At 36.6% G+C, this 16,995-nt stretch overlaps 2 protein-coding genes across 4 annotated transcripts in view; one reads left to right on the plus strand and one right to left on the minus strand.

Moving 5' to 3' along the window:
* The window catches only part of mib1 (mind bomb 1), a 44,634-nt gene extending 34,654 nt beyond the window's left edge, over positions 1-9,980 (minus strand). The window contains exon 1 of the mRNA XM_067787798.1: positions 9,375-9,980. Within this exon, the coding sequence (XP_067643899.1) occupies positions 9,375-9,758 (384 nt within the window). The 5' untranslated portion in view covers positions 9,759-9,980. The remainder of the gene's footprint in view (positions 1-9,374) is intronic.
* Positions 9,981-10,524: 544 nt separating this feature from the next.
* Positions 10,525-16,995, plus strand: part of Ide (Insulin degrading metalloproteinase) — a 52,074-nt gene continuing 45,603 nt past the window's right edge. For 2 of the 3 annotated variants that reach the window (XR_010947567.1, XM_067757165.1), the window contains exons 1-15: positions 10,525-10,911; positions 11,005-11,160; positions 11,719-11,853; positions 11,915-12,185; positions 12,253-12,358; positions 12,683-12,805; positions 12,866-13,068; positions 13,141-13,226; positions 13,295-13,409; positions 13,474-13,611; positions 13,785-13,991; positions 14,081-14,431; positions 14,505-14,736; positions 14,808-15,014; positions 15,132-15,289. Coding sequence is in view for 2 of the 3 variants with exons in the window: in XM_067757165.1 (XP_067613266.1) it covers positions 10,826-10,911; positions 11,005-11,160; positions 11,719-11,853; positions 11,915-12,185; positions 12,253-12,358; positions 12,683-12,805; positions 12,866-13,068; positions 13,141-13,226; positions 13,295-13,409; positions 13,474-13,611; positions 13,785-13,991; positions 14,081-14,431; positions 14,505-14,736; positions 14,808-15,014; positions 15,132-15,289 (2,574 nt within the window). In the remaining variant the exon portion in view is untranslated. The remainder of the gene's footprint in view (positions 10,912-11,004; positions 11,161-11,718; positions 11,854-11,914; positions 12,186-12,252; positions 12,359-12,682; positions 12,806-12,865; positions 13,069-13,140; positions 13,227-13,294; positions 13,410-13,473; positions 13,612-13,784; positions 13,992-14,080; positions 14,432-14,504; positions 14,737-14,807; positions 15,015-15,131; positions 15,290-16,995) is intronic. The other variant, XM_067757164.1, reaches the window with a different exon arrangement.

A 16,995-nucleotide genomic window follows, 5' to 3' on the forward strand; every position in this document is an offset into this window, starting at 1 on the left:
AGTCACCCCTGGTCCACGTTTATGGCGATATCTCGAAAAGGCGTCCACACATAGAACTAAGGCCCACTCCTTTTTAAAATACTCATTAACACCTTTCATTTGATACCCATATCGTACAAACAAATTCTAGAGTCGCCCCTGGTCCACCTTTATGGCGATATTACGAAAAGGCGTCCACCTATAGAACTAAGGCCCACGCCCTTTTAAAATACTCATTAACAACTTTCATTTGATACCCATATTGTACAAACGCATTCTAGAGTCACCCCTGGTCCACTTTTATAACGATATTCCGAAAAGGCGTCCACCTATAGAACTAAGGCCCACTCCCTTTTAAAACACTTATTATCACCTTTCGTTTGATACCCATATTGTACAAACGCATTCTAGAGTCACCCCTGGTCCACTTTTATAACGATATTCCGAAAAGGCGTCCACCTATAGAACTAAGGCCCACTCCCTTTTAAAATACTCATTAACACCTTTCATTTGATACCCATATAGTACAAACAAATTCTAGAGTCACCCCTGGTCCACGTTTATGGCGATATCTCGAAAAGGTGTCCACACATAGAACTAAGGCCCACTCCTTTTTAAAATACTCATTAACACCTTTCATTTGATACCCATATCGTACAAACAAATTCTAGAGTCGCCTCTGGTCCACCTTTATGGCGATATTTCGAAAAGGCGTCCACCTATAGAACTAAGGCCCACGTCCTTTTAAAATACTCATTAACACATTTCATTTGATACCCATATAGTACAAACAAATTCTAGAGTCACCCCTGGTCCACGTTTATGGCGATATCTCGAAAAGGCATCCACCTATAGAACTAAGGCCCACACCCTTTTAAAATGCTCATTAACACCTTTCATTTGATGCCCATATCGTACAAACAAATTCTAGAGTCACCCCTGGTCCACGTTTATGGCGATATCTCGAAAAGGCATCCACCTATAGAACTAAGGCCCACTCCTTTTTAAAATACTCATTAACACCTTTCATTTGATACCCATATCGTACAAACAAATTCTAGAGTCACCCCTGGTCCACCTTTATGGCGATATCTCGAAAAGGCGTCCACCTATAGAACTAAGGCCCACGCCCTTTTAAAATATTCATTAACACCTTTCATTTGATACCCATATTGTACAAACGCATTCTGGAGTCACCCCTGGTCCACTTTTATAACGATATTCCGAAAAGGCGTCCACCTATAGAACTAAGGCCCACTCCCTTTTAAAACACTTATTAACACCTTTCGTTTGATACCCATATCGTACAAACAAATTCTAGAGTCACCCCTGGTCCAGCTTTATGGCGATATTTCGAAAAGGCGTCCACCTATAGAACTAAGGCCCACGCCCTTTTAAAATACTAATTTACACCTTTCCTTTGATACCCATATAGTACAAACAAATTCTAGAGTCACCCCTGGTCCACGTTTATGGCGATATCTCGAAAAGGCGTCCACATATAGAACTAAGGCCCACTCCTTTTTAAAATACTCATTAACAGCTTTCATTTGATACCCATATCGTACAAACAAATACTAGAGTCACCCCTGGTCCACGTTTATGGCGATATCTCGAAAAGGCATCCACCTATAGAACTAAGGCCCACTCCCTTTTAAAATACTCATTAACACCTTTCATTTGATACCCATATAGAGCAAACAAATTCTAGAGTCACCCCTGGTCCACGCTTATGGCGATATCTTGAAAAGGCATCTATCCACCTATAGAAATAAGGCCCACTCCTTTTTAAAATACTCATTAACACCTTTCATTTGATACCCATATCGTACAAACAAATTCTAGAGTCACCCCTGGTCCACCTTTATGGCGATATCTCGAAAAGGCGTCCACCTATAGAACTAAGGCCCACGCACTTTTAAAATATTCATTAACACCTTTCATTTGATACCCATATTGTACAAACGCATTCTAGAGTCACCCCTGGTCCACTTTTATAACGATATTCCGAAAAGGCGTCCACCTATAGAACTAAGGCCCACTCCCTTTTAAAACACTTATTAACACCTTTTGTTTGATACCCATATCGTACAAACAAATTCTAGAGTCACCCCTGGTCCACCTTTATGGCGATATCTCGAAAAGGCATCCACCTATAGAACTAAGGCCCACTCCCTTTTAAAATACTCATTAACACCTTTCAATGATACCCATATTGTACAAACGCATTCTAGAGTCACCCCTGGTCCACTTTTATAACGATATTCCGAAAAGGCGTCCACCTATAAAACTTAGGCCCACACGTCCAGCTAGACCCCCCCCCCCCCCCCCCTCGTAAGCACTAGGCCAAACAAAACAATTTAAATGTGGGAATTATGTGCTATTTGCGTGCTCAATAGTGCCAAAAAGAATTCGGTTTTTGACAACTTTTAATGATTTTTTTAAAACTTCAAAAGTGGGGGGTGTAGTGGTACTTGTTTATTGTACCACTTAGATATGTTATACGAAAAATTAAATTTATTAGTTATATTTTCTTTTGATTTCAATGGATGTTAAAAATTTTCTTATATCAATTTTCTATCAATTTTAAAATATCATTTTCCTTAAACTTATTTTCAATAAATTATATTATTATTACTGGAATAAATTTATATTAATTGGTTATACTAAGAGCATAACATATGGCGATCCAGCTTATTACGAACAATATAACAATTATTTTAAATAATTGGCGGAATTAGTTGTATCGGTTCAAGTGACATTAGAAAGGATATTCTTTTATTACATTTTCTACTAAACACGCGCTGATATCAGCGATTAAAGTCAATATTATACTGGTTATGTTTTTGTTACCAATTTTAAAGCAATGGAACCTGGCTATTGTGGTGTTAATTTTTGCGGAACTACAGGAATTTAAACAAACAATATTAGTGGACAAACTACAACAGTGCTGTAAAATACATCAATTGGACTTGTCCAGGTATCCCTAGATACTAGTAAACAAAACACATTTTTTTAAAAAATATTTAAAAAAAAATAAAATTTATATACATACTATATTGATTGCAAATCTCATCATATTTCATTTTATAATAATTAAAGGAATATTTCTAATATTCTAACTAATACAAACGTTTCATCATTTTAAAAAGGAGTTAATGTAGTGGTGCTTGTTTATTGTACCACTTAGATATGTTATACGAAAAATTAAATTTATTAGTTATATTTTCTTTTGATTTCAATGAATGTTAAAAATTTTCATATATCAATTTTCTATCAATTTTAAAACATCAATTTCCTTTAATTTATTTTCAATAAATAATATTATTATTACTGGAATAAATTTATATTAATTGGTTATACTAAAAGCATAACATATCACCTGAAGACGTGCATAAAACGGCTATTACAACACCTTTCGGTTTGTTTGAATTTCTTCGTATGCCTTTTGGTTTACGAAATAGCGCCCAAACCTTTCAAAGGTTTATAAATGAAACTCTTTTTGGACTAGATTTTGTTTTTGCTTATGTTGAAATAAAGTTATGTTGATGATATATTAATAGCGAGTGAAAATGAGGGACAACATTTTGAACATTTAAAGATTGTTTTTAAACGTTTGGAAAAGTATGGATTGAATATTAAACCAACAAAGTGTGTTTTTGGTTCTCCTGTTATCAATTTTTTAAGTTATGAAATTTCAGAAAATGGTATTAAACCATCAACTGAAAGAATAGAAACAATTACAAATTTTGAGAAACCTAACTATTAATAAACTTCAGAAATTCATTGGAATGGTTAATTATTACCATCGCTATATTCCAATGATTGCAGAAGATCTTATTCCTTTACATCAAATTTTAACTATAGCAAATAAAAATAAGAGTAAAACTCTTAACTGGACTAATGAATTAATTGAAGCATTTAATAAAGTGAAAAATCTTTTTGCTCAAAATACATTATTAAATCATTTTGATGGGCATTCAAAATTATCTTTATCTGTTGATGCTTCAAATGTTGCAATTGGAGGAGTTTTACAACAATTAAAAAATAATATTTTGGAACCTTTGGCTTATTTTTCTAAGAAGCTGAGTCCTGCAGAATGTAAATATTCAACTTTTGATAGGGAACTTTTAGGAATATATAGAGCTATTAAACATTTTAAACATTTTTTAGAAGATCAAGTATTTACAGTATATACAGATCATAAGCCATTGACATATGTGTTAAATTCAAAGACTGAAAGATCTCCCAGACAAACGCGACATCTAGAATATATAGCAGAATTCACGAATGATATACAACATATATCTGGAAAGAATAATATTGTAGCGGATGCATTATCAAGGTTTCCAGAAATAGATTCACTTTCAGCAAAAGATATTCATTTTGATACTTTGTTTGTTGAACACCAAACTGATGAGACTCTTAAAACTCAAGTATCTTCTCCACTATCGAAGAATAATTTAAAACAAATTTATTTCCAATCCATAATTTTAAAATTTGGTGTGATATTTCGGGTTCAATACCACGTCCTTATGTTCCGAATTCCATGAGAGAAATAATTTTTTCAAAATTACACTCTTTGTCACATCCAGAGGTTCGTGCGACCAGGCGTTTAATTCAATCAAAATATTTTTGGCCTAATATGCGGAAGGATATAAATGAATGGGTCTCTAATTGTATTTCTTGTCAACAATCGAAAATTTCAAGATATACTAAGCCTCCTATACAGAAAATTGATATACCCAATAACCGATTTGAACATATCCATTTAGATTTGGTTGGACCACTTCCACCATCTGATGGTTATAGATATATTCTGACGATTATTGATAGACATTCAAAATGGCCAGAGGCTTATCCTCTTAGAAATATAACTGCACATACGGTGGTAAAAGCATTCGTGCAAAATTATATTTCTAGATTTGGTGTTCCTCTTAAAATTACTGTTGATCAAGGTGCACAATTTTCATCTGAATTATTCAATGAACTCACTCAAATTCTTGGTTCACATAAAATTCAAACGTCTGCTTATCATCCACAAGCTAATGGCATGATAGAACGATTCCATCGTCAACTCAAAACTTCAATTATAGCTTCAGGAGATTCAATTCATTGGACAGAAATATTACCTATTATTTTATTAGGGTTACGTACTGCAGTGAAAGAGGATTTAAAATCGTCCCCTGCTGAGTTAGTTTATGGACAAACTATTCGAAATCCTGGAGAATTAGTCGTTTCTAGAAATGATGAAAATTCCGTACATAATACTATTAAAAAATTAAGAGATCATTTTTCAAAAGTTAGAACAAAAATATATGTTTTTGTAAAAGTTAATCAGACTTCAGGACTTAATCCGCCTTATGAAGGACCTTATAAAGTCGTATCGAAACATAAAAATACCTTTAGAATTCAGAAAGCTAATGTTATTAAAGCTGTGTCAATAAATCATTTAAAATCTGCTCATATATCATCTTATTTTTCAACAGAACTTGCACAAACAATTAAAAAGGTTACTTTTAATATTAATTAGTTTTGTTGCTTTTGTTTAAAGAATATACTTAATACTTATTTATATGTTTCACTGGAGGTAGAGTAAATGTAGTGGTACTTGTTTATTGTACCACTTAGATATGTTATACGAAAAATTAAATTTATTAGTTATATTTTCTTTTGATTTCAATGAATGTTAAAAATTTTCTTATATCAATTTTCTATCAATTTTAAAATATCATTTTCCTTAAACTTATTTTCAATAAATTATATTATTAATAAATTTAAATTAATTGGTTATACTAAGAGCATAACAGGGGGTCCAGCTGGACGTCCAGCTAGACCCGCCCCCCCTCGTAAGCACTAGGCCAAACAAAAAAATTTAAATGTGGGAATTAGGTGCTATTTACGTGCTCAATATTGCCAAAAAGAATTCGGTTTTTTGACAACTTTTAATGATTTTTTTAAAACTTCAAAAGTGGTGGGTCCAGTTGGACGTCCAGCTAGACCCCCCCCCCCCCCTCGTAAGCACTAGGCCAAACAAAGTAATTTAAATGTGGGAATTATGTGCTATTACGTGCTCAATAGTGCCAAAAAGAATTGGGTTTTTTTACAACTTTTAATGATTTTTTAAAATTTCAAATGTGGGGGGTCCAGCTGGACCGAACCGAATTCTTTTTGGCACTATTGAGGACGTAAAGAGCACATAATTCCCACATTTAAATTGTTTTGTTTGGCCTAGTGCTTACGTAGCTGGACGTCCAGCTAGACTCCCCCCCCCCCCCTTTTGAAATTTTTAAAAATCATTAAAAGTTGTCAAAAAATGAATTCTTTTTGGCACTATTGAGCACGTAAGGAGCACATAATTCCCACATTTAAATTGTTTTGTTTGGCCTAGTGCTTACGAGGGGGGGGGGGTCTAGCTGGACGTCAAGCTGGACCCCCCCCCCCTTTGAAATTTTTAAAAATCATTACAAGTTGTCAAAAAATGAATTATTTTTGGCACTATTGAGCACGTAAATAGGACATAATTCCCACATTTAAATTTTTTGTGTTTGATCTAGTGTTTATGAGGGGGGGCGGGTCTAGCTGGACGTCCAGCTGGACCCACCACTTTTGATGTTTAAAAAAAAACATTAAAAGTTGTCAAAAAACCGAATTCTTTTTGGCACTATTGAGCACGTAAATAGCACATAATTTCCACATTTAAATTTTGTTTTTCTGTACAGACCGTAGCTTATGTTGGAGCACATAAATAGCACATAATTCCCACATTTAAATTTTTTTGTTTGACCTAGTGCTTATGAGGGGGGGTCTAGCTGGACGTCCAGCTGGACCCCCCATTTTGAGGTTAAAAAAAAAGTACTTAAATTTTGAGCACAAAATTTTTTATTTTGGGAACAAATTAGCACATAAATACCACATAATACCTGGCCTACCAAATTTCGAATCCATCGTGGGGGGAGGGGGGGGGGGTCCAGCTTGACGGACCTATCCCGTTCACTAGAAGAAGGGTCCTACCAGCCCTGAGAGCAATAACAATAGATGGCGTGGCACTAGTATATGGAACCGCTGTGAAATACTTTGGGGTCATTTTTGATACCAAGCTCCTATGGACACAACACTTCGACTCCATGAAAACTAGGTTCATCATGGTATGCAAACGTCTAGCAGGCAAATCATGGGGCTGTGGCCCACATGTGCTAAGATGGATGTATAGTATGATAACATATGGCTAGGGCTGGGACTATCCGCATATTCGAATATCCGGATATCCGTTGACACGGATAAAATCCGGACGGAATGGATATCCGGTTAATATTCGTTTGTGAAACTATCCGGATTTATGAAGATCCGGTTAATAATCGTATTTTTCGATATCCAGTGAAAGCAACAAATTGATGTACCATATATGTTTATTTAACATTAATAACAATATATTCGTGTGGCATTTAAATCAATTAGCAGCGTTTTTTCACAATATAAACAAATGACACTGTTCTTATTTACTTGTTTTTAAAATTGTAGCTTTTTAATTTTTGACATTAATTTAATAATCTACAAACATATTTGTTGATAATTTTTCGATGCTTGCTTCATTCAATTCTGATATGCAGATATTCAACTTTTATATTCCAGTATCCGGACATACGGATATCCGGATTTCTGTTTACGTATCCGGATAGCCGAAGAGCGGATATCCGCATTTCCCATTTATGAATCCGGATATCCGGATTATTGCTTAGCTATCCGGTTATTCGAGTATCCGGTTTATCCGGATAATTGAAAAATCCGGATGCAGTTCACAGCCCTACATATGGCTCGATAACCTGGGCATCGAGAACAACTCGGGCGACGACGAGGCAAGTATTGACAAAACTTCAGCGACTAGCATGCGTGTGCATCACGGGAGCTATGCGCACATGCCGTACAACAGCGCTAGAAGCTATCCTCGATCTAACTCCGCTGCATATATCGATAGAGCAGTCAGCTAAGCGAACCCTCCTGAATATCGTCAAGGAGGGCTCGGGCAAAGGTAAAGTCATATCGTCCCGGAACATGGAGGAATTGAGAGAGAAGATCCCAATCTCTCAACTGCCGAGGGATGATATCCTCCGGCAGATAGTCTTTGAGAAAAGGTATAAAGTAGAACTGGGAGACAAGGGTACATGGGAGGAAAGTAGAATTGAGAGCATTTAGCAGCTAAATAAAATAGTATGGGTTACCGATACCTAAGACACCAGAGGGGATTGGATCTGGAGTCTTTGGACCCAGAGCCACGATATCAACACCACTGGGTCACACCCGAGCATTTTTCAAGCGGAATTGTTCGCCATAATCCAGTGCGCTGACCTGAACCTTCAGCGCGAATACTCCAATGAAACAATTGCTATACTCAGTGACAGTCAGGCCGCCCTCAAGGCGATCTCAACGTTTGAAATAAAATCAGCAGTGGTCCTTGAGTGCGCTGAGAAGCTAAATCAACTAGGAGCACACAACGAACTACTGATGGCCTGGGTTCCTGGCCACAGGGGAGTTGAGGGTAACGAGCAGGCGGACAGCCTGGCCAGAGAGGCAGCAATGACACGACCTATTGGTCCCGAGCCGTTCCTGCGAGTAGGTCCGCAGGAAATGAGGGGCATCTATTAGTAGAAGAAAGGGAAAAGAGGGAAGAACACTGGCGCAATATGCCAGGCCTGAGACAATCTAAGTCTCACATCAAATCTTTCAAGCCAGGTGAACTGCTAGGGTTCATCAGAGATGTCGGCTTGGATGAGGTGCTGCGAAGTAGCTGAGGGCACAATAGACCAATGGTCGCAGTTTGATCCTCAATCAATTAATTATCTATCTATCTATCACGGACAGGACCATACATCTTCTGGAGCACTTTTCTCTCGAACACTGCAAGAGCCATTTCATTTTCTCTCGACCCCGTACATGATTACGAGTCATAAATCAGGACAGGTAAGATGGGCGACTTGTATTACGTGATTTTTGTTCGTCGGGAGATGGCTTTAGTTTTCAATCACCTACTCTGAATTTTTCCGCATTTGATTTCTATGGAGTGTAAAGTTTCTTTTATACGAGTTTATTTTGTTCAACCTCAATTACTGGTCAATTGGCTTGTAAATATCTTTCGACAGAAATGCAATTTTTTAGTTTTGCTTTCGGATTCTAAAAGCGGAGGTCGAAACGTGTCTTTTGCTATCACTTTTGATAATTTTGTTATAAAAAAGTTAGGTGGTGTGCACCCTCTTGTAAAACGCAACCTTTTTTTTAATAAAATTAAATTTATAAGCTGTTTTGTAAACAAATGTGTGCTATTTAGCAATTAGCTTTAACTTTTAATGGTGACCTAACATAAGAAGTGTGTATATTTTTTTAAATAAAATTGTACATACCTGTTTCCCCCATTTCCAATCGGGGCCACGTATAACACGAGCACCAACTCCTTCCATAGCAAAACGTGCTTGTCGATTGGCATTGGAATTTCCGGTAGCACCACCAGCTGCACCGCTGCCTCCAGCTACACCACTACCCCCAACAACACTACCACCAGCCCCACCTGAATTGCTGCCATTACTGACACCCCCATTACCACCAGCAACAACTGTCGTTGCACTGCTTATTGTACTGCTACCGCCGCCACTATTTCCTAATCCCGCGGTACCAACAGTATTCGCATTTCCAACTCCACTAGCACTAATTACGCCACTATTACTACTGGAACCGTTCACTGCAGTCGTTGTAGATTCTTTGCCAGCAGCCGCTGCTGCACAAGCCATCTTTTTTCTCTTATTTTTTCAGTTTTTTTTTTCTTCGGTATCTCAATGTTATACACAACTCTACAAAGTCGAATAAAAGTTTTTATTTATCTCACTCAAATAATATATGTATATAAAATAAAATAATTTTTAATATTTTTTGAGCTTTAAAATCCTTTTAAATGCAATTTTTTGTAAATTTTCGTTGTGAAAATGTCTATTGCAGTTTTCGCTTATCCACAATCGTTTACAACTTTGCCACTTTTTCAGTATTAATTTTTCATAACCCTTCTGTGTTTTGTTTTTGTGTTATTTCAGGCATAGGGTGATATGGGTTTGAGGCACTCCATAACCAGAAAAGACAGCTGATCGAACCTACCTTATGGAAATCAATGTAATCGATTTATGGTGCCATACCATAACGCTACCGCCATAACCAACCAATTGGTTTTTGATTTCTCGCCATATCCATAACCTAAAAATATTTGGGTATTGGGTATGGTTACGACTATGGCGTTAGGGTTAAGGAAGTTTAATTTGCCCTTTACACGTGCATTTTCTTCGCGGCATATATATTACTGCTTTTTTAATATTTATGAAAACTAAACACACTGTTACGTTCATTTTCCACATAGCTCCGTTACAATAACAGCTGATTCATTTTGTCATATCAAAAGAGTTGTTCTGGAACTCATCTGGAAGCGTCCGTAAAACATTGCTGCGAAATCTCAAAAACAAGGAAATCGCAGTAAACGAACGCAAACGGACTCATTGTAATGAAATTGAGCTGGCCAGGAACATAGACTGTTGATCTCTTATTGGTTCTTTTGTGTAGAGTGATTAAATAAGCAATATGTTGTGCCAAAAGAAAATTAATAATAATTAATTAAATTTATTTTAACAGCTCTGCAAGGTGTTATAACATAAAAAAAAAAAAACTAGTCATCTTTGAAATTGCAATACATATAAACTTCCAACGTAAGATTAAACAGTTTGGAATTTTTTATCCATATGTGTGTATTTAATAATTGATATTCGAAACAACAAGAAACGTTCAGTGAAAACAACAATAACAATAAGGTGATTTAATGTTTATAAGACAAGCATTGGTATTATGTTTTAGACAACAACTCCATTCGCCAAACATAGTAAACACCAACAACACAACAAAAAGGTATGGATACTTAGCAAATATCTGCCCAATCAGAGTGCATGAGCGCAATTTATAATATTTAAACCATTGAATTTCACAATGTTCTTTCCTAAGCCTTTTGCAGTATTCAAATTCATTGTGGTCGCGTGCAGAACTAAATTGTATATTTCAACGTAAAATGAGTTCTGCGAGTAACACGGCTGTTGGTGAGTCTGGTGGTGTTAATAAATTGCCGCTGAAGAAACCACAGGATTTGGAGGCTATACTTCGGTAAGTAAATGAGCTTTGTGCGCGTTGGCGACGTTTAGCAATATGTCTTAACTGCATCCTTGAAGAGGCTGAATGCCACAAACAGATATGGGGCATACTTTCAAACGCCACAAAGGTTCGGAATGCCGTTAAATAAACCAAAGTATACATTGACTCTTATGGTTTATTGATGACAATACGCAGACCTTAAGCTAATCAACGCGGGCCCCATCTGTCTATCCATTCCTATTGTTTATAAAACAAGGAAAGTTGGTCCGTATTCTCAAACGTTTATGAATTATCAGTAATTCCATAAGGATCACATCGGCTGATATCCCTTCGCTTCCCATCAGTGAAGTCGTTAAATTGTAAACTAAAAAGGCGAATGGACAAATGAGACTATAGAGCCTCGACAGCGTCGTTATTTTTGAAAAGAAATCAAAACAGTATACTTGAAACCCCCGCCTTTCGTAAGGAGTCAGCTTAAATGAGACACCGGGGGGAGATGATTAAACTATGAAAATATATGTATCTGATAATCCATTATTACAATTATCTCTTATTCATTTATTTCTTTAGATTAAATGATATCGCCAAGTCGGAGCAGGATACGCGCGACTATCGCGGCTTGCAGCTAGAAAATGGCTTGAAAGTTTTGCTGATTAGCGATCCAAAAACTGATGTCTCCGCGGCAGCTTTAGCGGTCCAAGTTGGGTAATACCTATTTTTCAATTAACTTACATTTCAATAAAACTTATTTAAATTTATAACAAAGCCATATGTCTGATCCTGATTATCTACCTGGCTTGGCGCATTTTCTTGAACATATGCTATTCTTAGGCACTGAAAAATATCCAAATGAGAATGGTTATAATACGTTTTTGTCACAGAGTGGAGGTGGTAGCAATGCAGCGACATATCCACTAATGACTAAATATCATTTTCATGTGGCACCTGATAAATTGGACGGTGCATTGGATCGTTTTGCGCAGTTCTTTATAGCGCCACTGTTTACGGCCAGTGCCACTGAACGTGAAATTAATGCAGTAGATATCTGATAAGTTTAAAATATATATACAATTTTTTAATTTATGTTTTGTGTTTATTTAAAAGGTCAATTCGGAGCATGAGAAAAATTTACCTAGTGATATATGGCGCGTAAAACAAGTACATAAGCATTTAGCAAAGCCTGATCATCCGTATTGTAAATTTGGCAGTGGTGAGTAATTAAAAGCGAGTGGATAACATTATTTGTATCCAAAGTAGACCGCCAGTTGTCATCATTCTAAAATTTTACGGGCTCACTAAAATATGACAATGTGCCGTATGCATAGAACTAAACAAATTTTTTAATACTAATCACATACGAATCCCTTTGAAATAGAAAGTTGTTAAAATTAAAAAAAGTCCTTTATTGCTTTTATGCATAAGGCCTCAATGGCACCTCGGATTATATGAGATACAATGCTCGATACATATGTTCGATCGAGTATTGGCCGTTCGCTTCAAAATTTTAATTAATATCTAACTCCATTCTTTACAGGCAATAAGGCAACACTTCATGATATTCCCAAATCGAAGAATATCGATGTACGCGAAGAACTCTTAACATTTCATAAGAAATGGTATTCATCGAACATTATGAGCTTAGCCGTAGTGGGAAAAGGTAAATTATAAAAATATATTTTATGCAAAAATTTAGATAAGTACTTTACACATTTTACAGAATCACTCAATGAGCTTGAAGAAATGGTTGTCGAAAAGTTCTCCACTATTGAAAATAAAAATGTTGATTTACCAACATTTCCACGCGAACCATTCTCTGAAGATAAATATGCGCAAAAAGTCCATATAGTACCTATAAAAGATTTGCGTTCATTGACTATAAGTTTTACAACCGACGACCTAACAGAATTCTATAAATCTGCAGTAAGTATTAAAAGCATTGAAAATTTGCCAAACTTACATTTGCAATAAAACATTGGTATATATTACGTTCAGCCTGATAGCTATCTATCACATTTGCTGGGACATGAAGGCAAAGGGAGCATACTTTCGGAACTGCGCAAGCTCGGCTGGTGTAATGAGTGAGTTGGAAACTTTCCACATACATACATACATACATGTTTATTTTATATTCCTTTTTCACATTCAGTCTTATGGCTGGCCATCAGAACACGCTAAATGGTTTTGGGTTCTTTGAAATTGTGGTCGATTTAACCCAAGACGGCATGGAGCATGTGGACGATATTGTGAATATAATATTTCAAGTATGTTCAAACTTTGCGCTTTTAATTGCAGTTAATTTCTTGTAATAATAATTGTGTTTCTCAGTATTTGAAAATGTTGCGCAAGGAGGGCCCAAAGAAATGGATTTTCGATGAATATGTTAAAATAAATGAAATACGTTTTCGTTTTAAAGATAAAGAGCAACCAGAAAATATGGTTACGCATGCTGTATCGGCAATGCAGGTGCTTAAATATATGAAAGTTTAAATGAGTAATGCCATTTCAATGCTTAGAATCAATTCCATGCGTTTTAACGTAAATAGAAGTTCCGTTCCAAACTCAGCTTAGTTGACATGGAGTAAAACTCATACTAAGAATAAATTTGATTTTTAATATACTATTGTAATACTTGACAGATTTATCCTCTCGAAGAAGTACTCACTGCACCATACCTAAGCAATGAGTGGCGTCCCGATTTGATAACGAAACTGCTTGATGAACTCGTACCGGAAAAATGTCGTATAGTACTTATTGCTCAAACTTATGAACCATTCTGTGATAAAATCGAACCTTATTATAAAACAAAGTATGGTACATGTAAAATTGCAAGCGAAACATTGCAGGTATGTTTTAAAAAAAAAATAAAAAATGAATTTAAAGTTATTTTGCTAAGTGTATACGTAAGAAATTAAAATTTTTTTTTACTCTTTAGCATTGGGAGAATTGCGGTCTTAACAAGAATGTTGCACTTCCCTTACCAAATGATTTTATACCACAAAATTTCGATTTGGCGCCAGAAGATGCAGATATCTGTAAACATCCCAGCATTATAAAAGATACACCGATATTGCGTGTTTGGCATAAGCAAGATGATCATTTTTTGAAACCAAAGGCGTGCATGGTATTCGATATGTCCAATCCAATAGCCTATCTCGATCCACTTAATTGTAATCTGAATCAATTGATGGTATTATTACTTAAGGATCAATTAAACGAATATTTGTATGATGCATCTTTGGCGGGACAGAAGTTGCAGGTGAATACGAAATCATCGGGAATTGAGGTATAGAAACTTAACTGTTTTATTTAAAATAATAACAGTTTAATAAAAAGCTTATATTCTTTCATTCCTACAGTTTTCCATACGGGGTTATAATGATAAGCAGCTGGTATTGTTGGAAAAAGTATTAGATCATTTATTCGATTTTAAAATCGATGAAAAACGTTTTAATATACTTAAAGAAGAATTTATACGTTCGCTAAAGAATTTCAAAACAGAACAACCCTATCAACATGCAATCTATTATTTGGCTTTAATACTTACCGAGAATGCTTGGGCTAATAATGAGCTGTTGGATGCTATGGAATGTAGGTTAATCATTGAAAAGAGCGATCCAAATCAAAAGTAACGAAATGTTTTTATACTATTTTTTTTCTAGTGGTCACTTATGATCGTGTGCTGAATTTCGCGCGTGACTTTTTCCATCGTCTACACACGGAATGCTTTATTTATGGCAATGTAACTAAGATGCATGCATTAGATATTGCAGAACGTGTAAATAAGCGTTTAGAGGCAACTAATTCAATTGTGCTGCCATTGTTGGCACGTCAAATGCTCAAGAAGCGAGAGTACAAATTATGCAGTGGTAAGTGTAATAAATATGTGTTGAAGTTAGACTCATCTAAGATGAAAATATAAGTGAAAACGCAAACTCTAACTTTGGCTGTTTATGGTTGTTGATCGTTTTTATTAATATTTACAGGCGACAGTTACTTATTTGAAAATCAAAATACTTATCACAAAAGCTCTTGCGCGCAACTATATTTTCAATATGGGCCACAAACGGATCGTTCAAATATTATGCTAAATTTGATTGCTCAAGTTCTATCGGAACCATGTTACGATGTTTTACGTACAAAGGTAGGTGGATAAAAATATTTGATATCTGAGCTATTCCTTTAACTCTATGTCGTTGGGAGAGACCTCCTACTAGAAGTGCTAATACCCGCCAGCCATTGTAAAGTTGGTTAGGTTGAAGTGACCGGTCCGTGAGAACCGCACAACTCACTGAATGAGTCCATATTGTTACCAGAAGAGGTGGGGGCGTTATGGCCTAGAGGGTTCAATGTGGTCATATTATATCGTTACCGAGATGATTGGGATAATACCTTAATGGTGCTTGTTACCGGAACGTACTGAAACTATGTCCGGCAAGGGACCATCAATACAGATAACACTTCCCAAAACCTCCAGTTCAAACCACAACAACAACAAGCACAAAACTTACTCGATCGTCCTCCTCCAATCCGCAATTCCTGTATCTGATATCACTCACCATTCCTCAATTAAAGGTATATGACGCCAGAAGACGGTCAAATCAGACCTCGGCACCCACAAGTGGGTCCCCCCAGCGGGTTAGGGTGTCAGAATATATCCGCGGTAGGTATGCCTGTCGTAAGAGGCGACTAAAATACCAAATTCAAGGGCTGTTTAGTCCAACCCTTCAGGTTGCTAGCGCAATATATAGCTTCTAAAAACCCAATTGTCAACCTCACCTATCCGCGGAGAATCCTGTTTCACTAACAGACAAGGCTCTGGCGACTCCAAGCTCCTCATGAAACTTGGGGGTGGGGAGGGAGGGATTGCCTGAAGGTTTTATGTCGCCATATAAATCGTGCCTGAGATGGTCGGGCTAGCACCTTAATGGTGCGGTGTGAACGCAGCGTACCGGATCTGTATCCGGCAAAAGACCAACAATCGCTACAACAACAACAACAACCCACAAGTGGGTAATAATACTCGGGGTAAAGCATGGGCCGCGACCATATATGTAATACTCCTATATTGCTACAAAAGGCTAGGTACATTCCCAAACATCAGAGTGCCGATATATTACTGTTTAAACGTTTTTCCTTTTGTATTCCAAAATCGAATGTACCTAACTTTAATTTTTTTCTTGTCACACTTATGCTGCTAAAATCAGAAAAATTTTATAGGCTGTCTTGTTTTGATTTCGAATTCAAAACCCATTACGAGCATTTTGTATTAGCAATATAGGAGTATTACATATATGGCCGCGACTCACAAATGTCGATAAAAAAACTGTTTTTTTTGTATATGCGGCGTGGCGTTAGTTGGTATGGACCGGCCAACACCGACCAGGGGTTTAAGGAGTCATCTCCGTAAGCATTATGAGGAAATACGGCACCTGAGAACTCAGCCGTATGAAGCCAAAAAACACAAGCAGGTCCTCAGTGAACTCCACAAACAGGCATCGGACCTTTATGCCAGGAATTGCCCGGTGAATCCAGTACTCAAAGAACAATACCCGAAACTTACGAAACTTTAATTGTAATGTGGAACCAACGCCTCTAACACCCCTCTCATTATGGTCCACCGCTGTTGAAACAGCAAGTTTCCTTGGACTCCCGTTAGAGGAAGCATGGGGCGAAGCACTGCTACAACATCAACAACAACAACAAGAACAACAAGAACAACTTTGTGTTGTATTGAATTCTAGAAGATCGGTGGCATTTCCAAATAGATGGTAGGTGTTTATTTCCAGAATTCTGTATCCAATCGTGAAGAAAGCCATAAAACAGCGAATATGGGTTTGGATGTATAGA

The sequence above is a fragment of the Eurosta solidaginis genome, chromosome 5 (genome assembly GCF_040869045.1).
Source record: "Eurosta solidaginis isolate ZX-2024a chromosome 5, ASM4086904v1, whole genome shotgun sequence".
Classification (NCBI taxonomy): Eukaryota; Metazoa; Arthropoda; class Insecta; order Diptera; family Tephritidae; genus Eurosta; species Eurosta solidaginis.